This window comes from Phocoena sinus, chromosome 4 (genome assembly GCF_008692025.1).
Source record: "Phocoena sinus isolate mPhoSin1 chromosome 4, mPhoSin1.pri, whole genome shotgun sequence".
In the NCBI taxonomy this organism is placed as follows: domain Eukaryota; kingdom Metazoa; phylum Chordata; class Mammalia; order Artiodactyla; family Phocoenidae; genus Phocoena; species Phocoena sinus.
In genome coordinates this window covers 75,200,629-75,222,688 of record NC_045766.1, presented here as the reverse complement: position 1 = coordinate 75,222,688, position 22,060 = coordinate 75,200,629, and the positions used below count along the sequence as shown (strand labels likewise).

General features: G+C 38.7%; 1 protein-coding gene and 1 long non-coding RNA gene across 8 annotated transcripts in view; one reads left to right on the top strand and one right to left on the bottom strand.

The window, feature by feature from the left end:
* The window catches only part of CCDC14 (coiled-coil domain containing 14), a 45,323-nt gene extending 23,846 nt beyond the window's left edge, over positions 1-21,477 (bottom strand). Inside the window, exons 1-9 of one of the 7 annotated variants that reach the window (XM_032631564.1) lie at positions 21,149-21,477; positions 14,307-14,362; positions 13,921-13,993; positions 13,609-13,678; positions 13,394-13,519; positions 5,009-5,245; positions 4,802-4,896; positions 3,439-3,940; positions 992-1,133 (exon numbers count right to left, since the gene is read on the bottom strand). In XM_032631564.1, coding sequence (XP_032487455.1) covers positions 992-1,133; positions 3,439-3,940; positions 4,802-4,896; positions 5,009-5,245; positions 13,394-13,519; positions 13,609-13,678; positions 13,921-13,993; positions 14,307-14,362; positions 21,149-21,322 — 1,475 coding nt within the window. In that variant the 5' untranslated portion in view covers positions 21,323-21,477. Of the gene's footprint in view, positions 1-991; positions 1,134-3,438; positions 3,941-4,801; positions 4,897-5,008; positions 5,246-13,393; positions 13,520-13,608; positions 13,679-13,920; positions 14,284-14,306; positions 14,363-21,148 lie in introns of those variants that run through there. The other 6 variants (XM_032631566.1, XM_032631565.1, XM_032631568.1 and 3 more) reach the window with 6 other exon arrangements.
* LOC116753624 lies at positions 21,329-21,852 on the top strand. Its single transcript, XR_004349777.1, has 2 exons — positions 21,329-21,465; positions 21,640-21,852. It is a non-coding gene; the product is annotated as an uncharacterized LOC116753624 (long non-coding RNA).
* Positions 21,853-22,060: the final 208 nt, after the last annotated feature.

Here is a 22,060-nt window from a genome sequence, read left to right as displayed (position 1 = left end):
TTGCAGTTCCCATCTGGTACAATGTCTATAGCTCACGCAACTATAATGCCCTCTCAGGGCACACTCACACACTGCAGTGCTGCAGAAGCACCTGAAAGTGTCCTCCAATCCTCTGCAAAGTGTACTGACAGACACTGGAGCAGGGGGCTTGGTGATCACCACCGAAATGTTCAAAGTTAAGATATTATTGATAACGTGTAAGTGATTTCTGTATTTCAAGATTAGATACCTGGTTTATATCTTTTCTAAACAAATTAAGGCCATAATATCAACATAAGTTAAGATAGCCAAAAGAAAAATTATCTAAGAATTTAAATGAGTTTTTTCCTATGTCTGAATGTAGTGGGGCGACTGGTGTTCACCCATATTAGGTTCGCCTTTCCTTTGGAGTATATGGAAGTATGAGAAAATTTCATGTCCCAGATCTTTATATTAGGCAGGGCCATATTCCTCATTTTAGCCTATAAAATACAAGTAGAAGTGAGACTATCATACTTCTGGGCCAGGGCATGTAAGAGTTGGTTTGCCATATCCATGTTCTCTTTTTCCTAAATAACATATACTGAGATAGTAGATCCTAAGACGGAGGGAACCTAAATCCTGAGTCACAGGATAGCCTCAGATGACCCATGCTGGTCTTGGTGCGAGGGAGAAATAAACTTCTGCTGTGCTATGCCATTGAGATTTTGGAGTTTGTTACTGTATGGCCTAGACTGGCCTGATAAATACCTTGAGGTAGTTCATTTTCCTCTCCATTCACTACCAACCAAGTGATAACAGATGTAAAAAAATATGTACTAGTGGGCAGAAGTAACGGAAGAGTTAGAGAATGCCAGCAATATTTGGAAAACAGGGAAGAAAAAGTAGCAGCACAGTAAGACAGTATATATCTATTTTCCTTATGAAGCCCTAGATATATCATTAGGCACTTTTGTTCTGGCCACGGGACATCTTTGCATGGAGACAAAAAAATTCAAAGAGCAATTCTTACCTGCGTAAATGAGCATTTTCACTTCTTAGTGGTTGCATGGCCAGTGCTATTTCAACCTGAATATTTGTGTTTCCATTTACTGTTGGAAGCAGAGATATATACAACTCCAGTTCTGTAATCAACCTCTGAATTTCTGAATCTTCTATAAAAGGCAGAAGAAATGAGTAAAGACAATATCATAAATTATTTTTGGATAAGATTATTCATATGTATTACTAAAAAAGAAAATATTTCAGAAATATACATACATGCTATAAACAAACTCAACTCAGTTATTTATGAATTTATTATACAAATCCTATTTTCTTCTTTCCTGCCACCTGCATTTCCTTACTGAAAAGAATTCTAAAGACATTAAGTTCAGTAAACTAAAGATTAATCTTAAGTCACAGAATTTTATCAGTGATTTTTTCAGTTAAAACGTCTAGTAGGAAGATGGTTTATATATATCTCCTAGTTCACATTTACCAAAAGACTATATATTAGACTCCTATAATTGCTAAAGGGTTTCCTATAATTAATTACAGTATTAACATTTATAATACAACCTTTGATCCTGGCATAAACAAATAACTCACTTTAGGTGATTCAATTTGGCAACACATTGAGGAAAGGTCTACTAAGATAAGATTTTATTATTTAATTTTATAAAGTAGGTTAACACAATCAGCTACACTTCATTTGATGTAGCATCAAAAGCAGTTATCATTTTTGTTATTAATTGTGGGGAGTGGATGGTTTGGGAGGTGGCAAACAGTCACAGGGAGAAGGTAGATTTTAGATCTTTTGTCCTTTTATTTTTGTCCCCTCATTTCTATTCAAATTTTCTGTGAACTGAAAACATTTGATAAATATAGTATTAACTGTCTGATATCCAAAAGAGGTAAAGAGTATTCTAGTTACAAAAATTTACTCAACTCCATGAGTATTTTAACACCCTGATGGAATGTTTACATGCACATAGTAAACAACTGTGCCCAATTACAGAGCAGACTTCTACCAATCCTCCATAGAGGGGTTTTACTTGTAAGCATTGGAGGCCGAGACCTGGGCTCCACCATTTTCTAGCAATGTACCTTAGTCAAATTACTTAACTGTTGAAGCCTAGGTTTCTTCATAGTTAAATGGAGATAACAACAGTACCTCATAGGGTTGCTGTGAGGATTAAATGAGATAATGCATATAAAACACTTAGCACAGTGCTGGGCACATGGTAAGCGCTCAGTAAATGATATTGTTACTATTATTATTGTTACCAATGATTAAGTATTTGGTTAAGAAAATAGTAACAAACTTAAAGTCTAAAACCACAGGAGATTTTAATATATTAAACCACTGGATCAACAGTGCTACAATCCTTTAGATAAATTTTAACATTTGGTACTTTTTTTGTCAGCCTGCAAATATTAGGTATTCAATCAGTGCTTCCACAATTAATTACTGTGTTTTCTAGATGACAAATCTGTAACTCACTCCAAATGAAAGCCATTATTTAGAATATACACCTATAATGAAAACATATGAATATGACCTGGCTCAAATGTCTCTTAACTCCACCCAAGACATTTTTCTTGATTTAATTAAAAAATCCCAAGAGTGAATTTAAAAGGGCATAAAAAGTTTTAGGTTCCTTCTCAAAGTGAGATTTGTTAAACATTATAACAGTTGGTTATTAAAGAAATGATGAGAGGAAATTTTCTCCACCTTTTTAAAATAGGAAAAAATTATCATTCTATTCTAGGGAGTTAATCATGTTTAGGGTTCTCTAACCCCTTAAAGTTTATCTCTATAACTGGTTGAATCTTTTCAAGGTCCTTTGAATCAAGCAGAATGAATACACACTTTCAAGTAAAAGACTGTTTGATATTCCCTAGCACATTTCAAATCCACAGGAAACAAGAGGAGCAAAACCTAAAAAACAAGAATAAAACAGACAAAATTCATTTCCTCATTAGCACAAGACATATTTCTATGGAAAATATCACAAACTCCATGTCAGTTATTCTGAATTTAAATGACATGCCACAGGGACTTTCCTGGTGGTGCAGTGGTTAAGAATCTGCCTGCCAATGCAGGGGACATGGTTTGATCCCTGGTCCAGGAAGATTCCACATGCCGTGGAGCAACTAAGCCCATGTGCCACAACTACTGAGCCTGCACTCTACGGCCTGTGCCACAACTACTGAGAATACGCACCACAACTACTGAAGCCCATGTGCCTAGAGCCCGTGCTCCACAACGAGAAGCCACCACAGTCAGAAGCCCACACGCTGCAACAAAGAGTAGCCCCTGCTCACAGCAACTAGAGGAAGCCCGTGCACAGCAACGAAAGACCCAACGCAGCCATAAAAAATAATTTTAAAAATTAATTAATTAATGCTAAAATTATTAAAAAAAATAAAATAAATGATGTGTCACAGAAAATTATAAAGAAAGTCTTTATCTACCTTGTTCTGCTACCAGGGCCTTGAGCTCTCCCAACAAATACTTGATAGTTCTAACTTTTTCAGCACTCTGGTTCACATTTTTTGCATTCTGCACATCCTTTATTCTTGTATCTTGCACGGGTATGTTTAAATCCTTTCTTTCACTTCTGACCTCTCCAATTTGTTCTTTAACATATTTTTCTTCTTTAATAGCCAAGAAATCTGGCTGTAATAGGGTGGGGCTGCAGCAAGTCTGACCGTCTGGATGAGAACCCAGCAGTTTCGTGTATGTTTGGAAACACTTTAGTAGGTTTGGTTCCTTAGGAACTCTTTGTTGTGGCAGAATTCCATTAGCAAGACCCAGCTGCTGAAATGTTGGAGTAGCTGGTTTGTCAGTTTGGGGCAGGCTACATGGAACTCCAAGACTAGTACTGAAGGAATTCCTTAGAACATCATCAGTACAGTCCACAGGAATTGTTCTACCTTGTGATACAAACTGGTTGTCACCATCAGTCTGAACTTCCTAAAGAAAGAAAAAAACAAGTTAAGCCTTCAAAAATGTGAGCACTGACTTGTAGGCATTAACTATAATAAACTCAAATGAAAAATGTTAGAAGATGACATTTGCAGGATAGAGTTATAGATTACCAGTAAATAAACTGAATTTCCCCTCAGCACAATATTCTAGCTTTTTAAAGCCTCTGCAATATGGGAACATTATAAAGCCATGACTAAAATAGATCGTTTACAAATATCACACATGGTTTAAAGACATCAAAAATTAGTCTACTTTGGGACTAAACAAAATTCCACTTTGGGAAATTACAATGTAAGAAAATATGGTGAAAAAGCTTTTGCACAAATATATTTAGAGAAATGTTATAGTGGTAAAAACTTCCTTAAATGTCTAACCATAGGTGAGTAGTCACACAGACCATGGTATATTCACTACATAGAGTATTAACAACTTATTAAAAATTTCAAAAAGGTAAATTACAATAAAATGTTAAGTGAAAAAGCAGTATATAAAACGTTATAAAATTTAATTATGATGATATTTTTAAAAGAAAACTAACTTAACAAATTAAAACCAGAAAACAAAACCTACACAGAGAATTAAATAACTGGAACATGCTCTATCAACGTGTTAACAGCAATTATGCCTGGGTGGTAGGTATGGGTGATTTCTTTTTTCAAGTAATCTCTTTCCCTTTCCCCCTTCCCCAATTAATAGGTAAAACTTTTCCAATACAAAATAACTTGAAAAAATAATTGGTCTTTACATCCTAGGGCATTAAGATACAATGAGCAAATTCAATTTTCTCTCAAGACGACAATTTCTGAAAGCAAATTACTACTTATATAGTATATAAACTGTACTCACAGAATGAACCACTGGAGGGCAGGGTGGTTGCTGAGGTAACTGGACTGGGGTAGAGGTGGATAAGCTATAATTAGAATATGGAGATGCCTGAGATTCTAAAAGGGAAAAGGGAAAAAAAGTCATTCACATCTCAGACTGCTTGTACAATTACCAGGCAACTTAATTAGAGCTTATAATCATGCCTTTTAAAACGTCATTCATACTAACCAGAACCAGACGCAGTGTGGCAAGGTGCAGTAGGAATTCCTTTAGGGTTGTTCTTTGAAGCCAAGTTATTCATCAGTGACATTTGAGTCTGCACATGCTCACAGAGGGCTTGGTATATTATGGGTGAATACATTCTATAATGATCTTGTAGTGACCAATTTTGTGGTATATCTGATGAGTCTCTTTCACTTCCGGCAGAAGCATCATTAGGAATCTGTTTCTTATTATCTGAAGATACTAATGTGGAAGAAGGGAAAAAAGTTCTTGAAATACGATTCTTCAAAAACCTTTACCATAAGATATTAGGGAAAAAAGGACTCTCAGAAGTAGCTATCACCCCTAAAGAAAATCACCTCAAATGATTTTTTTTTTTTTTTTTGCGGTACGCGGGCCTCTCACTGTTGTGGCCTCTCCCGTTGCGGAGCACAGGCTCCGGACGCACAGGCTCAGCAGCCAAGGCTCACAGGCCTAGCCGCTCCGCGGCATGTGGGATCTTCCTGGACTGGGGCACAAACCCGTATCCCCATGCATTGGCAGGTGGACTCTCAACCACTGCGCCACCAGGGAAGCCCTCAAATGATTTTTTTAAAGTAAGTAATGAATTAGGTTCTCCAGTCAAAAATCATCTACACTATGTCTTTAAAATCTTTATTAAACACTACTAATAAAATCTCTCCAATTACGAAGACCTCTCTTAGGGGGGTTACTTCTCTCTAAAATCCAGTAAAACTCTTTCACCTTGCTCCTTGTCCAGTTCATGCTCTTGAGAGGGGGAATGCAATAGAAAAGACAGATACCTTGTACAATTCTGATGCTTTGACAATAATAATAATAATGATAAAGATAAATAAATGAGAGCTTTTAGAGTGAGAATAAAAGTAGATTTAATCTACACATTGGGCTCTCAGACAAGAACTTAACCTGACATTTAAAGTCTCCAAAGCTTAACCATGACATACTTTTCCAACCATCTTCCCAACACTCTCAACTAAGAAATTTTTCATTCCAGTCAGGCCATTTTAGACACCTAAAACAAGCTTTTCTCACTTTCCCAAAACATTACTCATGATGAACCATTCTTTCCAATTCAATTCTACCTACTCACCAAAGCTCATCTGAAGGCTTCTCTCTCCCATGAAGCCTTTTCCAGTTGCTCTAGTCTAGTGACTGCTCTTCACCATCCCAGAGCACATATTGTCTATACAAATCATATATCACTTGCATACTGTACTATATTGCTTATCTTTCACTCTCTTGTCTACCTGACTAAACTATAAGATTCTTTAGGCAGGACTGTATTTATACTTCATTACTTTCTCCCACAGAGTCTTGTATTAATCTATGTACAAAGCAGTACAAAGTAGAAACCTGGTATGAATAAACTAATACATGAAAAACAAGAGTTTTCTACATAGCACTACTCTATAGATCACTATCAAAATCTATTTCTTTGTCTAATAAGATCCCCTTCCCAAATGTTTTTTTAAAGACTATTAATAGAAATGAGAGTGTTCTTGGTAGATCATAGGTTATCAGAGTACAAAGTAAGTTCAGAAAAATATACAGCTTTTGGCAAAAGCTTACCAAAGCTAAATATATATTCTATGACATAGCAATTACACTTCTGGGTATATACGTAACAGAAATGAGTGTTTATGTCTACTAAAACAGTGGTCCCCATCCTTTTCGGCACCAGGGACCGGTTTCGTGGAAGACAATTTTTCCACAGACCCGGGCGGGCGGGGGAATGGTTCAGGCTGTAATGTGAGCCATGGGGAGTGATGGGGAGCCATGGGGAGTGATGGGGAGCCAGGGGGAGCGGTGGAGGGCGGTGGGGAGCGATGGGGAGCGGTGGGGAGCCATGCGGAGCGGCAGAGGAAGCTTTGCTGGCTCGCCTGTGGCTCACCTCCTGCTGTGCGTCCCGGTTCCTAAGAGGCCGTGGGCGGAGGAACTGGGGACCCCTGTACTAAAAGATGTGTACGAGAATGCTCACAACAGCTTTATTTGCAGTAGCCAAAAACTGAAAACACCCAAATAGCCATGAATAGTAGAAATGGATGAATTGTGGTATAGTCATCTGAAATATACAGCAATGGAAAAGAACAAATTACTGATATACTCAAACTACCTATATGAAATTAACAGATATGATGTTGTGTGAGAGTCAGACACAAGACTACATAGTGTACAACTGCATTTACATGAAGTTCAAAAATAACAGAACTATCCAATGGAGATAGAAGTCAGAAAAGTGGTTACTCAAGGATGAGGAGATAGGTGGTGGTGAGAATACTGAGGGGTAGGAGCCTGGTAGGGTACTGAAAATGTTCTATATTTTCATCTGGGTGGTGACTATATGGGTGTACCCCATATGCAAAAATTTATTGAGATTTATGCACTTGCTTTATGAAAGTTACTCCTTAATTATTTAAAAAGTGAAAACAGTTAAATTTTTTTAAATGGTATGGAATTCCCCAAATACATATACAATTTATTGAAAATAAAAACATTGCTAAAAGCATAAAATCTACAAGTAAAAGCAAAAAGTTAAAGGCAGATGAAATATTATAACCAATAAAGATAGAAAAATACTACTAAATTAATATTTGACTATGAAAATGGTTGGAGATATTGGATGCTTCCATTTTGACTTGGGCTATACTCTTCCTTTTGAGATAATCTATTGCTGTGAACATACTTCCTTGGCCTGAATATGAGCTCTAACAGTTACTAGCTGAATAACTTCTGGCAAATTATTTAACCTCTCTTGGCCTCCTCTTCCTCATCAGAAAAATGATGATAAGAGCATTACCTATTTCATAAGACTGTTGTGAAAAGTAAACAGCACATGTAAAGTATCAATGTCTAGCACATAGGGAGAACTCAATAAATGTTATATCTGTTACCAAATGGCTACAAAGTCTTAATACGGACAAATAAATATTTCATATTCACAAATCTTCCCAACTGCAATCAATAAAATATCTCTAACCATGTGCCCTCTGAGATGACATGCAGTAACAATTATTCTTCACTCCCTGAATATATGAGCTACAACAAATTGGTTAATAAACATTTCTGTAAAAAAAAAATTATTTCTTAGTGGAAATACAATTTTATGATAAATCAAATGGAAAAGCATCCTCCTAAAATAGTTTAACTTTGAAATCTAAAATGATGAAGGGTGAGATCACAGGCAGCCCACGGCCATCCAGCACATTACTCTTCCTTTCCTCCTGATTCCTAGGTCTCTCTTCTGCTCCTGGCCTTTCCTCCTGATTCCTAGGTCTCTCTTCTGCTCCTGGGTTTCTTTTGGTCCCATAAGATAAGAATTGTCTGGTTTGAGGAATTCTCAGATTTTACACTCATAGTTCCCAAGCACTGGCACTCATTCACTTTTCAAGGGATGGTTTTCACAATCTCTGATAAAGAGGAGCTACAATATTAGGCCTTTGCCAGCAGATGGCATCATCCAACATAAATTAATAAACCTCAAACACTTCTTAAAATTCAAAGCTTTAGAATTAACATGACTTACTTTGCTCCTTTATTAACTCACTCTATGTGAAACTCTACTGAGAATGTTGTATATCTGTATTTAAGAGACAAAATCTTAAAGCAAATTATCTAAGACAAGTTAAAAACCATAAATGGATACACAATTTTGAAATTAAAAAAAAAAAAAAACACCACCAACAACAAAATAAGCCTGTTACTACACAAATACAAATGAAGTATATTTTCTTGCTCCTGTTCACTATAAAAAAGCACCCTACATAAACATTTTACCAAACAGCTTAGGACAGCAATGCCTAACTGGTGTCAGGTGATAACTATTTATTCAGTCCACAAAACTTTTTCTGTCCTTGAATTTTAGCTGCTGTACAGCACTGTTGCTTGGATGTACAAGCATTGTCTGACAGGTAAGATAATTCCTGCCACCCAAATACAGAACAGACATCTACTGCGGATAAGAGCTGCTGGATGCCTATTATAATGTGAAATACGTGAAAGAACACCTGGCCTTGATACGGGCAATCAAAGCTCAAAATATTCTGCCTGTAGCAGTTTATTTCCCCAAGGTGAGGGCAGAAATATATACATGATACTGAAAGTAGGTCACATGCCTACAGCATTCAACACAGTTATCAAAATGTAAAAAGTTGCTTATTTAAAAAATGTCTTTTTTCTTTGAGTGTCAGGAGCACTCTCAAGCAAGCTCTCAACGCATTTCTGGAACTGCCTTTCTGCCTCCTTCCTCCCAGTATGCAACGGGGTGGGTGAGCGTGGCTCCACAGACGCTCAGTGATCAGGCAGGTACCAGACAGAAAGTAAGTAAGGAGCCCAAGCCCCAGAAGACAGTTAACACCAAATAGTAAGATAATGTATGCTAAAGTTAAAATGATACATAGATACCAGTTAACATGCTGTAATAGATTCCTAAAGTTCTAGTTATGTTTATCTCACTTATGCAGAGATGGAAAAGAAAGTAAGTGCTGAGTTTGGTTTTTGTGTATTTTGAGCACTGTGCCAACAGAGCAAAAACCTTGTACTGGTTAACAGCTGCTAACCACAAAAAAGAAAAAAAAGATGATCCTTTCTAGACAGTGCTACAGTTTGGTAAACTAAAAAAGAGTAATTTAAGCAAAGGGAAAGAGCTTCTGCTTCTGAAGAGTCAACTTTAGGAGTAAGTCAATGAGAACCACTTCTAATACTGCAACCCTAAAGGAGACTGTCCTATGGGATATAGGTCTTTCCGAGGATGAAAGTGTAGGGGAAATGACAATAAGATTATATCCTGATCACGGGCCAGAACTGCTGATCTGACTCTAATCCAAAGAAGAATTTAATGCCAGGGACCCAGAATGCTAGATCCCTCTCATTTGCTTCCCCAAACCCGTCTTCTACCCGTCTCCACCCTGCTCTGCTCTCTCTGGGATGCTAATCTGTGTGGATTACATTGGTAAGAGACATTCCTTCATGGGTCTCTTCTGCTCCTACACGTTTTGCTGGGTCTACCAAAAAAGTAAGGCCTTGACCTAAGCTCTGTACCTGGGCCATTTCTCAGGGTTGTGTTTGTACTGAGCAACTTTGAGGGATAAGGTAATGTTTCCCCCTGAGACAAGTACAGGCTTGCTCACTACTTACTACAAAATCAGTGGATTCCCCAAGCTCAGCGGTCGTCAGCTGAAGCTTAAACCTACAGCATGTGCAGTATCCACCTGGGCCCATCCCATCATCCCAGTGGGAAACGGCAGCAAGGGAGAACCAAGACAAATATGCTGCTGTGCATGAGTGATAAAGTCCTTTGTCTCTGACCCAGAGGCTCGTGTCTCCTGTCAACATGCATGACACAGTAAGGCTAAATTATTAGTTGTAAGAATGAAATCAAATCCCAGACCAGATATACAACAGGGTTCCAGTTGGGTCCAATCCAATGGGAGTCTCAGCATTATCATGGAAAGGAAGAAGCATGAATTCAAAGTATTTATTCCCAACTCCCTCTCTATGAGGCCACCTTGGGCTGGCTTTGTCACTGCTCTTCTCAAGGCAGCCTACTCTACACAACAGTATCTCTTGAGTCCCAGTACCCTCTTCCTCACCTCATTCCTTAAGGCCTAAGGATAATAAAAGCTCTGTTCCTGCTGCTAGCACTGGGCTAGCACAATCCCTTGTGGTTTCCGTATACTCTAGTCACATCTTTGTAATGAGTTTCTTTGCAAATAAACCATCTTAGAATTATCTTAATTTGAGTGTAGCCATCTATTTTCTGTTGGAACTCTGATAACAAACAGCTAAGCTGGGATCCAACAAGTTGCTACCATGGCACCATTGCCAGCCATGTACATTCTAAATGAGAGTTCCCTGAGAAAGGGAGCCCTGGACAAAAAATAACCTGCCTTGAGAAAAAAAAGTAAGAGACTGGAGGAATAGGTAGATGGCGCTACCACTCCTTTCTTTGTCCACTGGGCCCCCAAAATGGGCTTCTACTTTAAGAATTAGACCAGGGGTTAGCACACTTTTTCTTAAAAGGCTAGAGAATAAACATATTACGTTTATCAGGGTCGATTGTCTCTGTCACAACTACTCAACTCTGCCACTGCAGCACAAAAGTAGCCATAGAAAATACATAAAGGTGGTCCATGGTAAAGAATCCGCCTTCCAATGCAGGCGACACGGGTTCGATCCCTGGTCGGGGAACTAAGATCCCACATGCCGCCGGGCAACTGAACCTGTGCACCACAACTGCTGAGCTTGAGCACCTCAAGGAGAGAGCCCACGTGCTGCAAACTACAGAGCCCACGCACCCTGGAGCCCACGTGCCACAAGTAGAGAGAGAAAACCTGCACACCACAACCAGAGAGAAGCCTGTGCACCACAATGAAGAACCCGTGCGTCACAACAAAAGATCCCACGTGTCTCAATGAAGATCCAGTGTGCCGCAACTAAGACGCAATGCAGCCAAAAAAAATAATAATAATACTTAAAAAAAAAGAAGAAAATACATAAATGAATTAGTATGGCTGTGCTCTGATAAAACTTTATTTACAAAATAAATGACTAAACATTATTTATAAAGCAAAACTGGCTATAGTATGCTGACCCTGGTTTAGATGAATGTTGTCCAATAGAAATATAACGTAAACCATATATGCAACTTTAAATTTTCCAGTAGCAATATTAAAAAAATTAAAAATGGGTAAAATTAATTTTCATGCTTTATTCAAATCAATATAGCCAAAATATTAACATTTCAATATGTAATTAACATTAAGTTATTTTTTGCATTAAATATTCTAAGCATACTGTGTATTTTACTATTAAGCACATCTCAATCTGGATGGTAAATTTTCATCAGAAATCCTTGATCTGTATTAGATTTAATAAAATTTACAGTTGAAAAAAGTAGATTCACATACCTGTTATTCCAAACATACTTAAAAGTTTTCTAATAACTGGATCAAGTACCAGTTTTCAAATTAAAATTAAATTTAAGTAAAATTAAATAACATTTACAATTCAGCTCCTTGGTTGTACTAGCCATACTTGGAATGTTCAATGGCCACATTTGGCTACAGACTGCCATCTTGAGCAGAGCAGGTCAAGACAATACGAGGCTAAATGTGACTGGCCTCCAAGATAGGTTAGTAAGTTGTTTCCTCTGCCTTAGTTCTCTGACTCAGGACCACCTGCAACATCAACCTGTAGTCCTATGAATGTTCTGCCCTCGTTTTCTCAGCCTCTTTGCCTGGATCCTGATCTCTTAATACCCAGGGCTATTGCTGTAGATAATTGTCTAGACTTCACTCCTTGCCTAAGCTGAATCTAAGCGTGCACTGCTGTGTTAACATTTTTGGCCCACCTGAACTGTGGAACTAGCTGGTTCCATTCTTGACCATCTGAATTCCCATTGTGGACTTTTATTTTTTCTTTTTAAATAAATTTATTTATTTAATTTTGGCTGTGTTGGGTCTTCGTTGCTGCATGTGGGCTTTCTCTAGTTGCAATGAGTGAGGGCTACTCTTAGTTGCGGTGCGAGGGCTTCTCATTGTGGTGGCTTCTCTTGTTTCAGAGCATGGGCTCTAGGCGCACAGGCTTCAGTAGTTGTGGCTCGCAGGCTCTAGAGCACAGGCTCAGTAGTTGTGGCACACAGGCTTAGTTGCTCCATGGCATGTGGGATCTTCCCGGACCAGGGATTGAACCCTTAACCACTGCACCACCATGGAAGCCCCATTATGGACTTTTTCATTTCCATTTTGGGCTATCTTGTTCTATAGACCTCTACGGAACAGCATAATCAAAACTCGATTATTCTAAACTGCTTGCTGAATTATTACACTTAATTAAGTCAGCAAGATTAACTGTGAGGGTATAAAACATCCTTGGCCACAGTCACCATCAATCAGTGGCAGGCCTTCTTTCCTTACATATCTTATCCAACTTGGAATTTTACCTTCCTATTACCATGTCTTCTAACTGTGCAGCTCAAAAATTGAGCTATTGAACCTACTTAAAAAAATATATATATATACATAAAGTATTTTTAAAACAATAAATATACACATGAAACCCAACCAATTTGTGAATATCTATGAAAACAAGGGGCAGGGAGAACAAAGATAACTCTATATACCTCCCAAATGTCAAAGTAAGTTTGAACCTTTCCACCTACAAACCTAGCCACTTTTTTTTCTACTTTTCTTCTTGGGAAAGTAACTACTCAGTGATTAGAAGCTGAACAGAGGGAAAAAAAAGCACAAGCACACACACACACCTGAATAACCAATGTTATTAAAATGAAACCAACTGCATAATCCCAATAATTTATCAAAACCCCCAGAATTAAGTATTATATTTAAATAAATAAGAGAAAAAAATACTTACAAATTTCCTTCCAGACTACAGAAGGTACAGTATGTTTTTCATGTCCTTTCTTTTTAGGTCCATATCGTTTGCTTTCTACAGGTCTGGGGTTATATCTATTTTCTGAATATGCTATTTCTGAACCTACTATTAATGAAAACAAAAACTCATTAGCATTAAAAGAACTACTTAATTGAGAAAAGGTGATCAGCAAAGAAGCATTTAAAAAATAAAACCTGAATCTTCATTTCTCAGAATGTCCCACAGCAAAGAAGCACAACCATCAAGCCCTTGTACAGTTTCAGTCTGCAAAGAGAAAGTCACTTAGAAATTTGTACACAAAATTTTAATGCAGGAAAAAAAATTCTGTAATTTAAAAATTTCCCTATTTAGAAGCAATTTATTATTGGTAGAAGACTTGTTTTAAAGTAAAAAGTCTTCATTAGAGCAATTAATACTTTACTTCTGAATTTTTATTCCCACTTCTTAGCTTTTACCTGAAAACTAATTAAAATAGCATATATTGTATTTATTCAGTTTAATCTTACCTGACTTTCTGAATCAGAATGAGTGGGATAGCCAGAATCTGCATTAAGACGAGCTATCTTTCTCAAATGGGTCCTAGAAAACAAGTTTGTTAATATCTTTACATATGACACAAAAAGTTGTTTTCCCAAAATATAAATAGACATTCTCTTTCCAGTGAAGGTTGGATAAGAAAGTTTGTCCATGTAAAAGATGGATTTATCCAGGACTTTTGAAGATTGTAAAGACTAAAATGATCAACATGGGTAAGATATGAAAAGTCCCTCCCCAGACTTTTGTGAAGGTAGAGACCCATTTAGTTCTCCAGGGTAGGAAAACTTTAGTCTAGCCCAAACACTTGAAAATCTCTTGAGATTTCCTGAAGTTGTAAACTTCTTTACGTACTTACCCTTTCTTTCCATTTGTTAATTTAGCAGGTCCAGTGTGCTTTCCTGAAGATAATACCTATGACATAATGCATTATATTGTAGTATATATACAAATATTTTTTCTATTACATTCTCAGTATGCTGTTTGGACAAAACCTGAAATGTTATTCATTGTTTCCGTTCCCTTTTTTACTGTGGTAAAACATACACAAAATAAAATGTACCATTTTAGCCATTTTAAAGTATACAGTTCTGTGGCATTAAATACATTCACATTGCTGAGCAACCAACACCACCATCCATCTCCAGAACTTTTTCATCTTCCCAAACTGAAATTCTGTACCCATTAATCATCCCCTCCTCCCCTAAGCTCCTGGTAACCACCCTTCTACTTTCTGTTGCTATTAATTGGCTATTCTGGGAAGTTCATATAAATGTAATCATACACTATTTGTACTTTTGTGACTGGCTTATTTTGCTTAGCACAATATCTTCATGTTGTAACATGTACAAAATTTCCTTCCTTATTAAGGCTAAATAATACTCCTTTTTTTTTTTTTTTATGCGGTACGCGGGGCTCTCACTGTTGTGGCCTCTCCTGTTGCGGAGCACAGGCTCCGGACGCCAGGCTCAGCGGCCATGGCTCACGGGCCCAGCCGCTCCGCGGCATGTGGGATCCTCCCGGACCGGGGCATGAACCCGTGTCCCCTGCATCGGCAGGCGGACTCTCAACCACTGCGCCACCAGGGAAGCCCCAATACTCCATTTTATATATGTACCATGCTATTTTTAATAAAACCCACAATTACAACTGAACTCTTATAATTTGTTCTATATAGAATGTCAAGCAAACAACACATACATTTGTGTCTTAAGTCTATTTAAGCTGAAAATGAAGTTGAGATATTATTTTAATCAGAAGTATCTACTATAGTAAGTTTGGACTATACTCAACCGCTGAACATGTTTTACATTCCCCAGTTCTTCAAAACATACAAGTTAATTCAAGATACAGGGCAGAGTCCATAACTCTGATTTTATTTATCCACGTTCTTTAGAATGCCTGACAAGACTAGCACATGAAAACTCTACCATTCCTCTTTATCTATATCTCATTCTCTCAATCTTTTTTAAACACATATGTTGTTTTTTTAATTTTTGATTTAAAAAATACCTTAGGTGGGCTACCTTTTGTGTAGAATAAAGAAAAAAATTTGCTTCTACATGCATCCAATACCTTGAGAGTTACAAAAGAAATAGTTAATTGTAGTTGCCTCTGGGGAGGGAAACAATCTGGGAGACAGAGCAAGAAGGGAAACTTTCCATGGTATACCTTTTTATATCTTAAAAACTTTATATCATATAATCTCTATTCAAAATATAACTTTTAAAAGACACAATTAAATTCCCTACTCACTCCCTCATTTTAGCCTTCAGGTGTAGTCACTGTTCGCAGTTACACTTAGGATTTTTCTTGACATGTTTACATATTTCATTCCAAGACAGCTTTGAACACTAACTATTAAACTTTCTGGAGTTATACAATATTCTATTATTTGCTTGAATATGTACACTCTCCTTCTAAGAATGCTACTGAGAATACATTTTTTTAAATTGGGTTGATAAAAAGTTTTACTTCTCCTTAAGATAACTTCGAATATGATGGAGTCATAAAGCCAGCAGTGAGAACCAACATTGGCGGAAGTAAGATCCCATATAACATAGCTCCACTGGCCCCTGCATGACCCCCTTAGGGTCTTTCCTTTCACAATATCTATGTTGGTGTCCTGGTCAGGACCACAATAAAAAGCCAAACCATTGTGCTGCTAGGTCTAAAAACAACTACCACAATAATTATCTTTCAAAATTAAAATTAGTATACTATCTGAGATAAATAATGGCATAATTGTAAGATTATATATAGCATTTCTCCAAAAAACACACACATTAGGTTATATTACAGAAAAACAGGCAGAGAAAATTAACCAAAATAAAGCACCCTGTAACAGTATCACACTGGCACATTTCCTTCAAATTTATTTTGTATTCTTTATTTTGAAATAATAGTACAAATAATTATATACATGTCACCAAGATTCCCCAACTGCTGACATTTTACTACATCTGCCATGTTCTCTCTCAAAAAAAAAGTATATAATTACGTTTTGTCTGAACCATTTTAGATTAAGTTACAGACACGATACCACTTTATATTTAAATATTTACTCCTGGGACTTCCCTGGTGGAGCAGTGGTTGGGTAGTCGCCTGCCATTGCAGGGGACATGGGTTCGATCCCTGGTCCGGTTGGATCCCACATGCCGGGGAGCAACTAAGCCCTTATGCCACAACTACTGAAGCCCACGTGCCTAGAGCCCGTGCTCCACAACAACAGAAGCCAGCACAATGAGAAGCCCGCGCGCTGCAATGAAGAGTAGCCCCTGCTCGCTGCAACTAGAGAAAGCTCGTGCGCAGCAACGAAGACCCAACGCAGCCAAACATAAATAAAATAAATTTATTAAAAAATATTTATTCCTAAATATTTCCTAAGGACAAGGTCACTCTCTCATATAACCAAAGTATAATTATCAAAATCAGGGAATTAACACTGAAACCATACTATAATCTAATCTACAGATCTTATTCACATTTTGCCAATTATCCCAACACTGTACTTTATAGAAAAAAAATTCTGGCCCCCATCCAGTCGAGGATCATATGTTGCATTTTAAGTTGTCCTATCTCTTTAGCCTCCTTTAATCTGGAACAGATCCTCGGGTTGTCATTCATTGTCTTTTACAGCCTTGACATATTTAAAGAGTATGAGCAGTTACTTTGGTAGAATGTCCCTCTGGACATTTAGACTTGTCTGCTTTCCCATGATTAGTTTCAGGTTGTGCTTTTTTGGCAGGAATACCACAAAAGGGATGTTGTATCCTTCTCAATACAATATGAGCAGGCATATGATGTCAGTTTGTCCCATTACTGGCGATGTTAAGTTTGATTAAAGATGGTGCCTATCAGAGTTTTCACTACAAGGTTACTATTTTTACCTTTGTAAATATTAAGCATTTTGTGGGGAGATACTTTGAAATTACACAGACATCCTATTAATCAAACTTTCGTCCAGTAGCATCCATTGAGGATTCTTGCCTTAATCATTTGTCAAATGGTGATTTTTCTAACTTACATCATTCCTTCTACATTTATTAGTTGGCATTCAACCTTAGTGAAGTACTTCTTCATTTGTTAGTATGGACTTACTGATTCCTATTTTACTTAACGGGTTATGATGCATTATTATCATTATTTATACTAACGCTCAAATTGTCCCAGATTCTGTCAGGAGGAGTGTTTTCAAACCGGCTCCTCTATCTTTTCAACATGTCCCCATTATTTTTTGAGCTAATGCTTACAATAACCTGATCCAGTTTTTTTTTTCATTGTGGTAACATGAAATCTACCCTCTTACCAAACTTTTAAGTGTACAGCATAGTACTGTTAACTATAGTATGATGATTATAGCAGAACTTACTCATCGTGCATAATTAACAGTTTATACTCATTGAATAGCAACTCTCCATTTCCTCCTCCCTCCAGCCCCTGGCAACTACCATTCTACCCTCTGCTTCTATGAGTTTCACTATTTTTAGATACCTTATATAAGTGGAATGATGCAATATTTGCCCTGTGACTGGCTTATTTCACTTAGCATAGTAGCCTCAAGGCTCATTCATGTTGCATATAGCAGGATTTCCTTCCTTTTTTTAAGGCTGAATACATGCCATTGGGTATCCACTAATCCATCAACGGACATTTAGGTTGTTACCACATCTTGGCTATTGTGAATAATGTTACATGAACACAGGAGTGCAAATATCTCCTCAAGATTCTGTTTTTAATTCTTCTGGATAAATATCCAAAGGGGGACTACTGTATCACATGATAGTTCTATTTTTAATTTTTGAGGAAACTTCACATTGTTTTTCATAGCGGCTGCACCCTTTTACGTTCCCATCCACAAGTGTACAAAGATTCAAATTTCTCCACATCCTCACCAACACTTGTTATTTTCTGGATTGTTTTTTGCTGTTGTTGTTTTGTGCTTTTTTTTTAATAATAGTTATCCTAACAGGTGTGAGGTGATATCTCATTGTGGTTTTGATTTGCATTTCCTTGATTAGTGATGTTGACCATCTTTTCATATACCTGTTGGCCATTTATTTGTACGCCTTCTTTGGAGAAATGCCTATTCAAGTCCTTTGCCCATTTTTCAATCAGGTTGTTTGGTTTTTTGCTGTTGAGTTGTAGGAGTTCCTTATATATTTTGTTTATGAACCCTTTATCAGATATATGGTTTACAAATTCTTCTCCCATTCCATAAGTTGCCTTTTCACTCTGTTGTTTCCATTTTATTTTTATATATCTAGGTCTCAGCTCTAGAGTTGACCATTTCTCCCAAAAGTCATGGTTCCTTTTAGTGGACAACAGTATTTAAAAACCAAGATCTAGGCAATAGCTGTGCTATTTGCTACTGGGGCTTCATATGACTAGATAGTTGCAATTTTGAGTCTTGTGTTTTTACTTTTAAGTCTTTTTCCATATTAACATAGTCTTCAAATTTTTTAATGGTTGTGTAGTATTTCCTTGAGTGGAAGTAATATAATATGCCCTTGGTTTGCTTCATATTTTTCACAGTCAAAAAACAAACCTGAAATGTTTTCATATACTGAAAATAGGCTTTCACATTCAAGAATAAAAGCTTAATTATTTGGTAACAGGTTATTAGTTGTTTAAAGGACCTAGATACAAACTGCAAAACCACTTTCCAAAACAAGTGCCCCAAATGGCAATGCATGACAGAATCAGTTTGCTTTATCTCACATTTACTCCCGCTAAGTATTATCATTAAACTTTCTACTTTGCTATTTGAGAAAATCGTAAATATTTCTTAGGAGTCATATCTCCTACCAACAAGTGCAAGATAAAATTACATTTGTAGAATAATTTAGTGTACTAAAGCCTTTCATTTCCACTTAATCCACACCCTGTGAGTTGTTATTACTTCTGTGAGATGGGAACCTAAATTTCAGAAAGGTGGCTTGTTCAAAGTCATATATCTAAGAGATGTTTAAAAGAGTAATGTTTAAAAGAATGGACTCTGGCACCAGCTATGTGGGTCTCAATCCTGTCTCCACTGCTAACCAGCTGTGTAACTGCAAGGAAGTTATCTGAAGTCTCCATCCCTCCATTTCCTCATCAATAAAATGAGGAGTGTTATCTACCTCCTAAGATTGTTGTGAAGATTAAATGAGAAATTACATGTAATATCTGTAGTAGTGCTACCCAAATGTTAGCTGCTATTACTATGATTGAGATGGTAATAAACTGTTTTTAAGGGGGCTAAATTGTGTTGCACAATTCATGCCAAGTGTGAAACAGATGTTTTATCAGGTTCTCTCATTTAATCTCCCCAATTCTTTGAGGCAGAATTTTACACCTATTTTATAGATAAGGAAAAGGAGGCTCGGAGCAATAAAAAGTACTTTGCTTTCTATCACTATGACAGTAGTGGCAGAATTGGAATTTGAATCCAGAGGTGACTGTGACTACAAAAACCATGTTTTTCCCCCTTGCTGACTGCACGTATTCTGCATTCATTCAATATAAAAGAAAGATCTATAAGGGTGGGGCTGCTCTGGAAGTACTCAGGAAGAAAATCTGGAGCCAGGTTTTGAAAAAAAATGTAAAATTCACATTAATGGGGACGACAGCATTAAAAGTGAGTTGATAAATGAAGGAAGACCAAACAAAGGGATGCATGTGTGGATATACTTAAGGAGGAGTAAGATCAGTCTAAGTAGAGGGTCTGAGTGAGGACTGACTGATTCCTATTGGTTGACTGATTACCTGAAAATACAGAGATAAACTGTTTAGTAGCGGAGGAAGCCGAGCAATGTCTCTAGGCTGAAAAATGGCTTGATAAAGGTTAGCAAGGGCACAAAAGGGGCGCTGAGGGGCACCCAAACGATGGAAATGTGAGAGTGTTAGAGAAGACTTCTGTAAGTGGTCCTTGAGCTGAGGGACAAGAGACGGAAAGTGAAGATTTCAGGCAGAGAAGGGCATTCTAGTCAGAACAAAGAGCAAAGGCACAGAGGCCTGAGAGAACACGGGCGCCCAGGGCACTGGAGAACACACAGGTGAAGAGCTCTGGGTATTACTGGAATGGGGGTGGAGGCTGGTAAGGAATGCACGGGCCCGATCGAAAAATGGCTGTGTGGACAGGCCAAAGAACTGAGATTTTATCTTGGGAAAAAAACAGGAAGAAGTGTTCCAGAGCTGGATTTTAAGCAGAAAAGAGAATCGATGAGGGGCGTGCATTTGAGGAGGGGTAAGGCTAAATGCAGGGACACTAACTGGGAGAGTTGTGGTTTTTTTTTTTTTAACTAGTAGTAAAATACCAGCAACTGTGACGGAAGATCCAGCTAGTAGCGGCACTTGTTGGAAAAGCCGAGAACCTGTAGTTGATGCAACAACGTCCTGAGACTCCGAGAGGTCAAGTCACCCACCCAGCGGCGGAGGCTGGACACGAACCCGGGGCCCACACCAAAGCCAGCGCTCAGGTGGACCCCAACGATTACAACAGAATATACATCTAAGGGCAGAGCGGCCGTGTTAGGGTGTTACGATTAGGTCCCCACCCCACCCCCGCCTCGTCTCCTCTCCCAGCATTTATTTTTAGTGCGGCAGCACTGTCTCCGTTTTTACTTTTTGTCCCAGGGAGCTCTGCACGTCTCCCGGCCCGAGGACTCCCTCCGTCCCTCTCCACCCTCACAGTGGACTCCTCAGGTCCGCAGACCTCACCTGGCCCGGTCGAGATCCGGACCTGACCATCCCTCGCAGCTTCAGAAAAGCCCAAGCGGAGGGAAGCAGAGCCGCACTGTAAAAGGAATTAACCGCCGCGGACTCCCGAACCCCCTTGGCCCGCCCCCGAAGCTTCCGCTTCCGGGAAGGAGCCCGCCGAACGCCGCGCCTCATTGTCTCCGGCGCGCAAACAAACCTCTCCTACCCGCAGTCCGCAGCCCTGCGCTTGCGCAATAGGCCCCTGTCGGACCCCGGCTCGTCGCACTCCGGCGGAGGGCGAGAGACGCACAGAACGCCGGCGAGCTCGGCGTGGCCAGGTGCGGGGCGGAGCGGGGCCTGGCGGGGCGGGGGCGGGGCCTGGCGGGGCGGGGCGGGGGCGGGGGCGGGGCAAGGCCGAGCCGGGAAGGGCCGGGCGAGCAGCTGGAGCGCTGGGCTGAGCGGGATTTCGGATCACCTGGGAGACCTGAGTTCTGCGTCCTGCGTCCCTGCAGCGAGGGTTTCCATGGAGGAGCGCTGCCCTGCATCAGCTGGGAGAAGTGGCGAAGGGGACCCGCCGGGACCAGAGGAAGGGACTGCTGTAGAGGGCGAACAGGTTTCTGAAGGAATTCCTCTGGCTCTGGGTTTTGACTGTATTTTTAGTTGGTGTTTAGTATACCATTTTGAATGTATTTGTTCTTGATAATCAATAAAAATCAATCCTCGGTCTCGTTATCTCTGCGTAATTCTGATGACAGTTGCAAATTTTTCATTTTGTGGCCCTCGATCTCAGAACGGCGCTCATTAGTTGCGATTTTGGTTTTACTTCCAAGCATAGTTGTTTACTCTTCAGTGGAAGTAATCACTGTTAATAAAGAATAACAATATTCTTACCATTGGCATGCTGCACGAATTTTAATGTGAATGGCTTTGTTC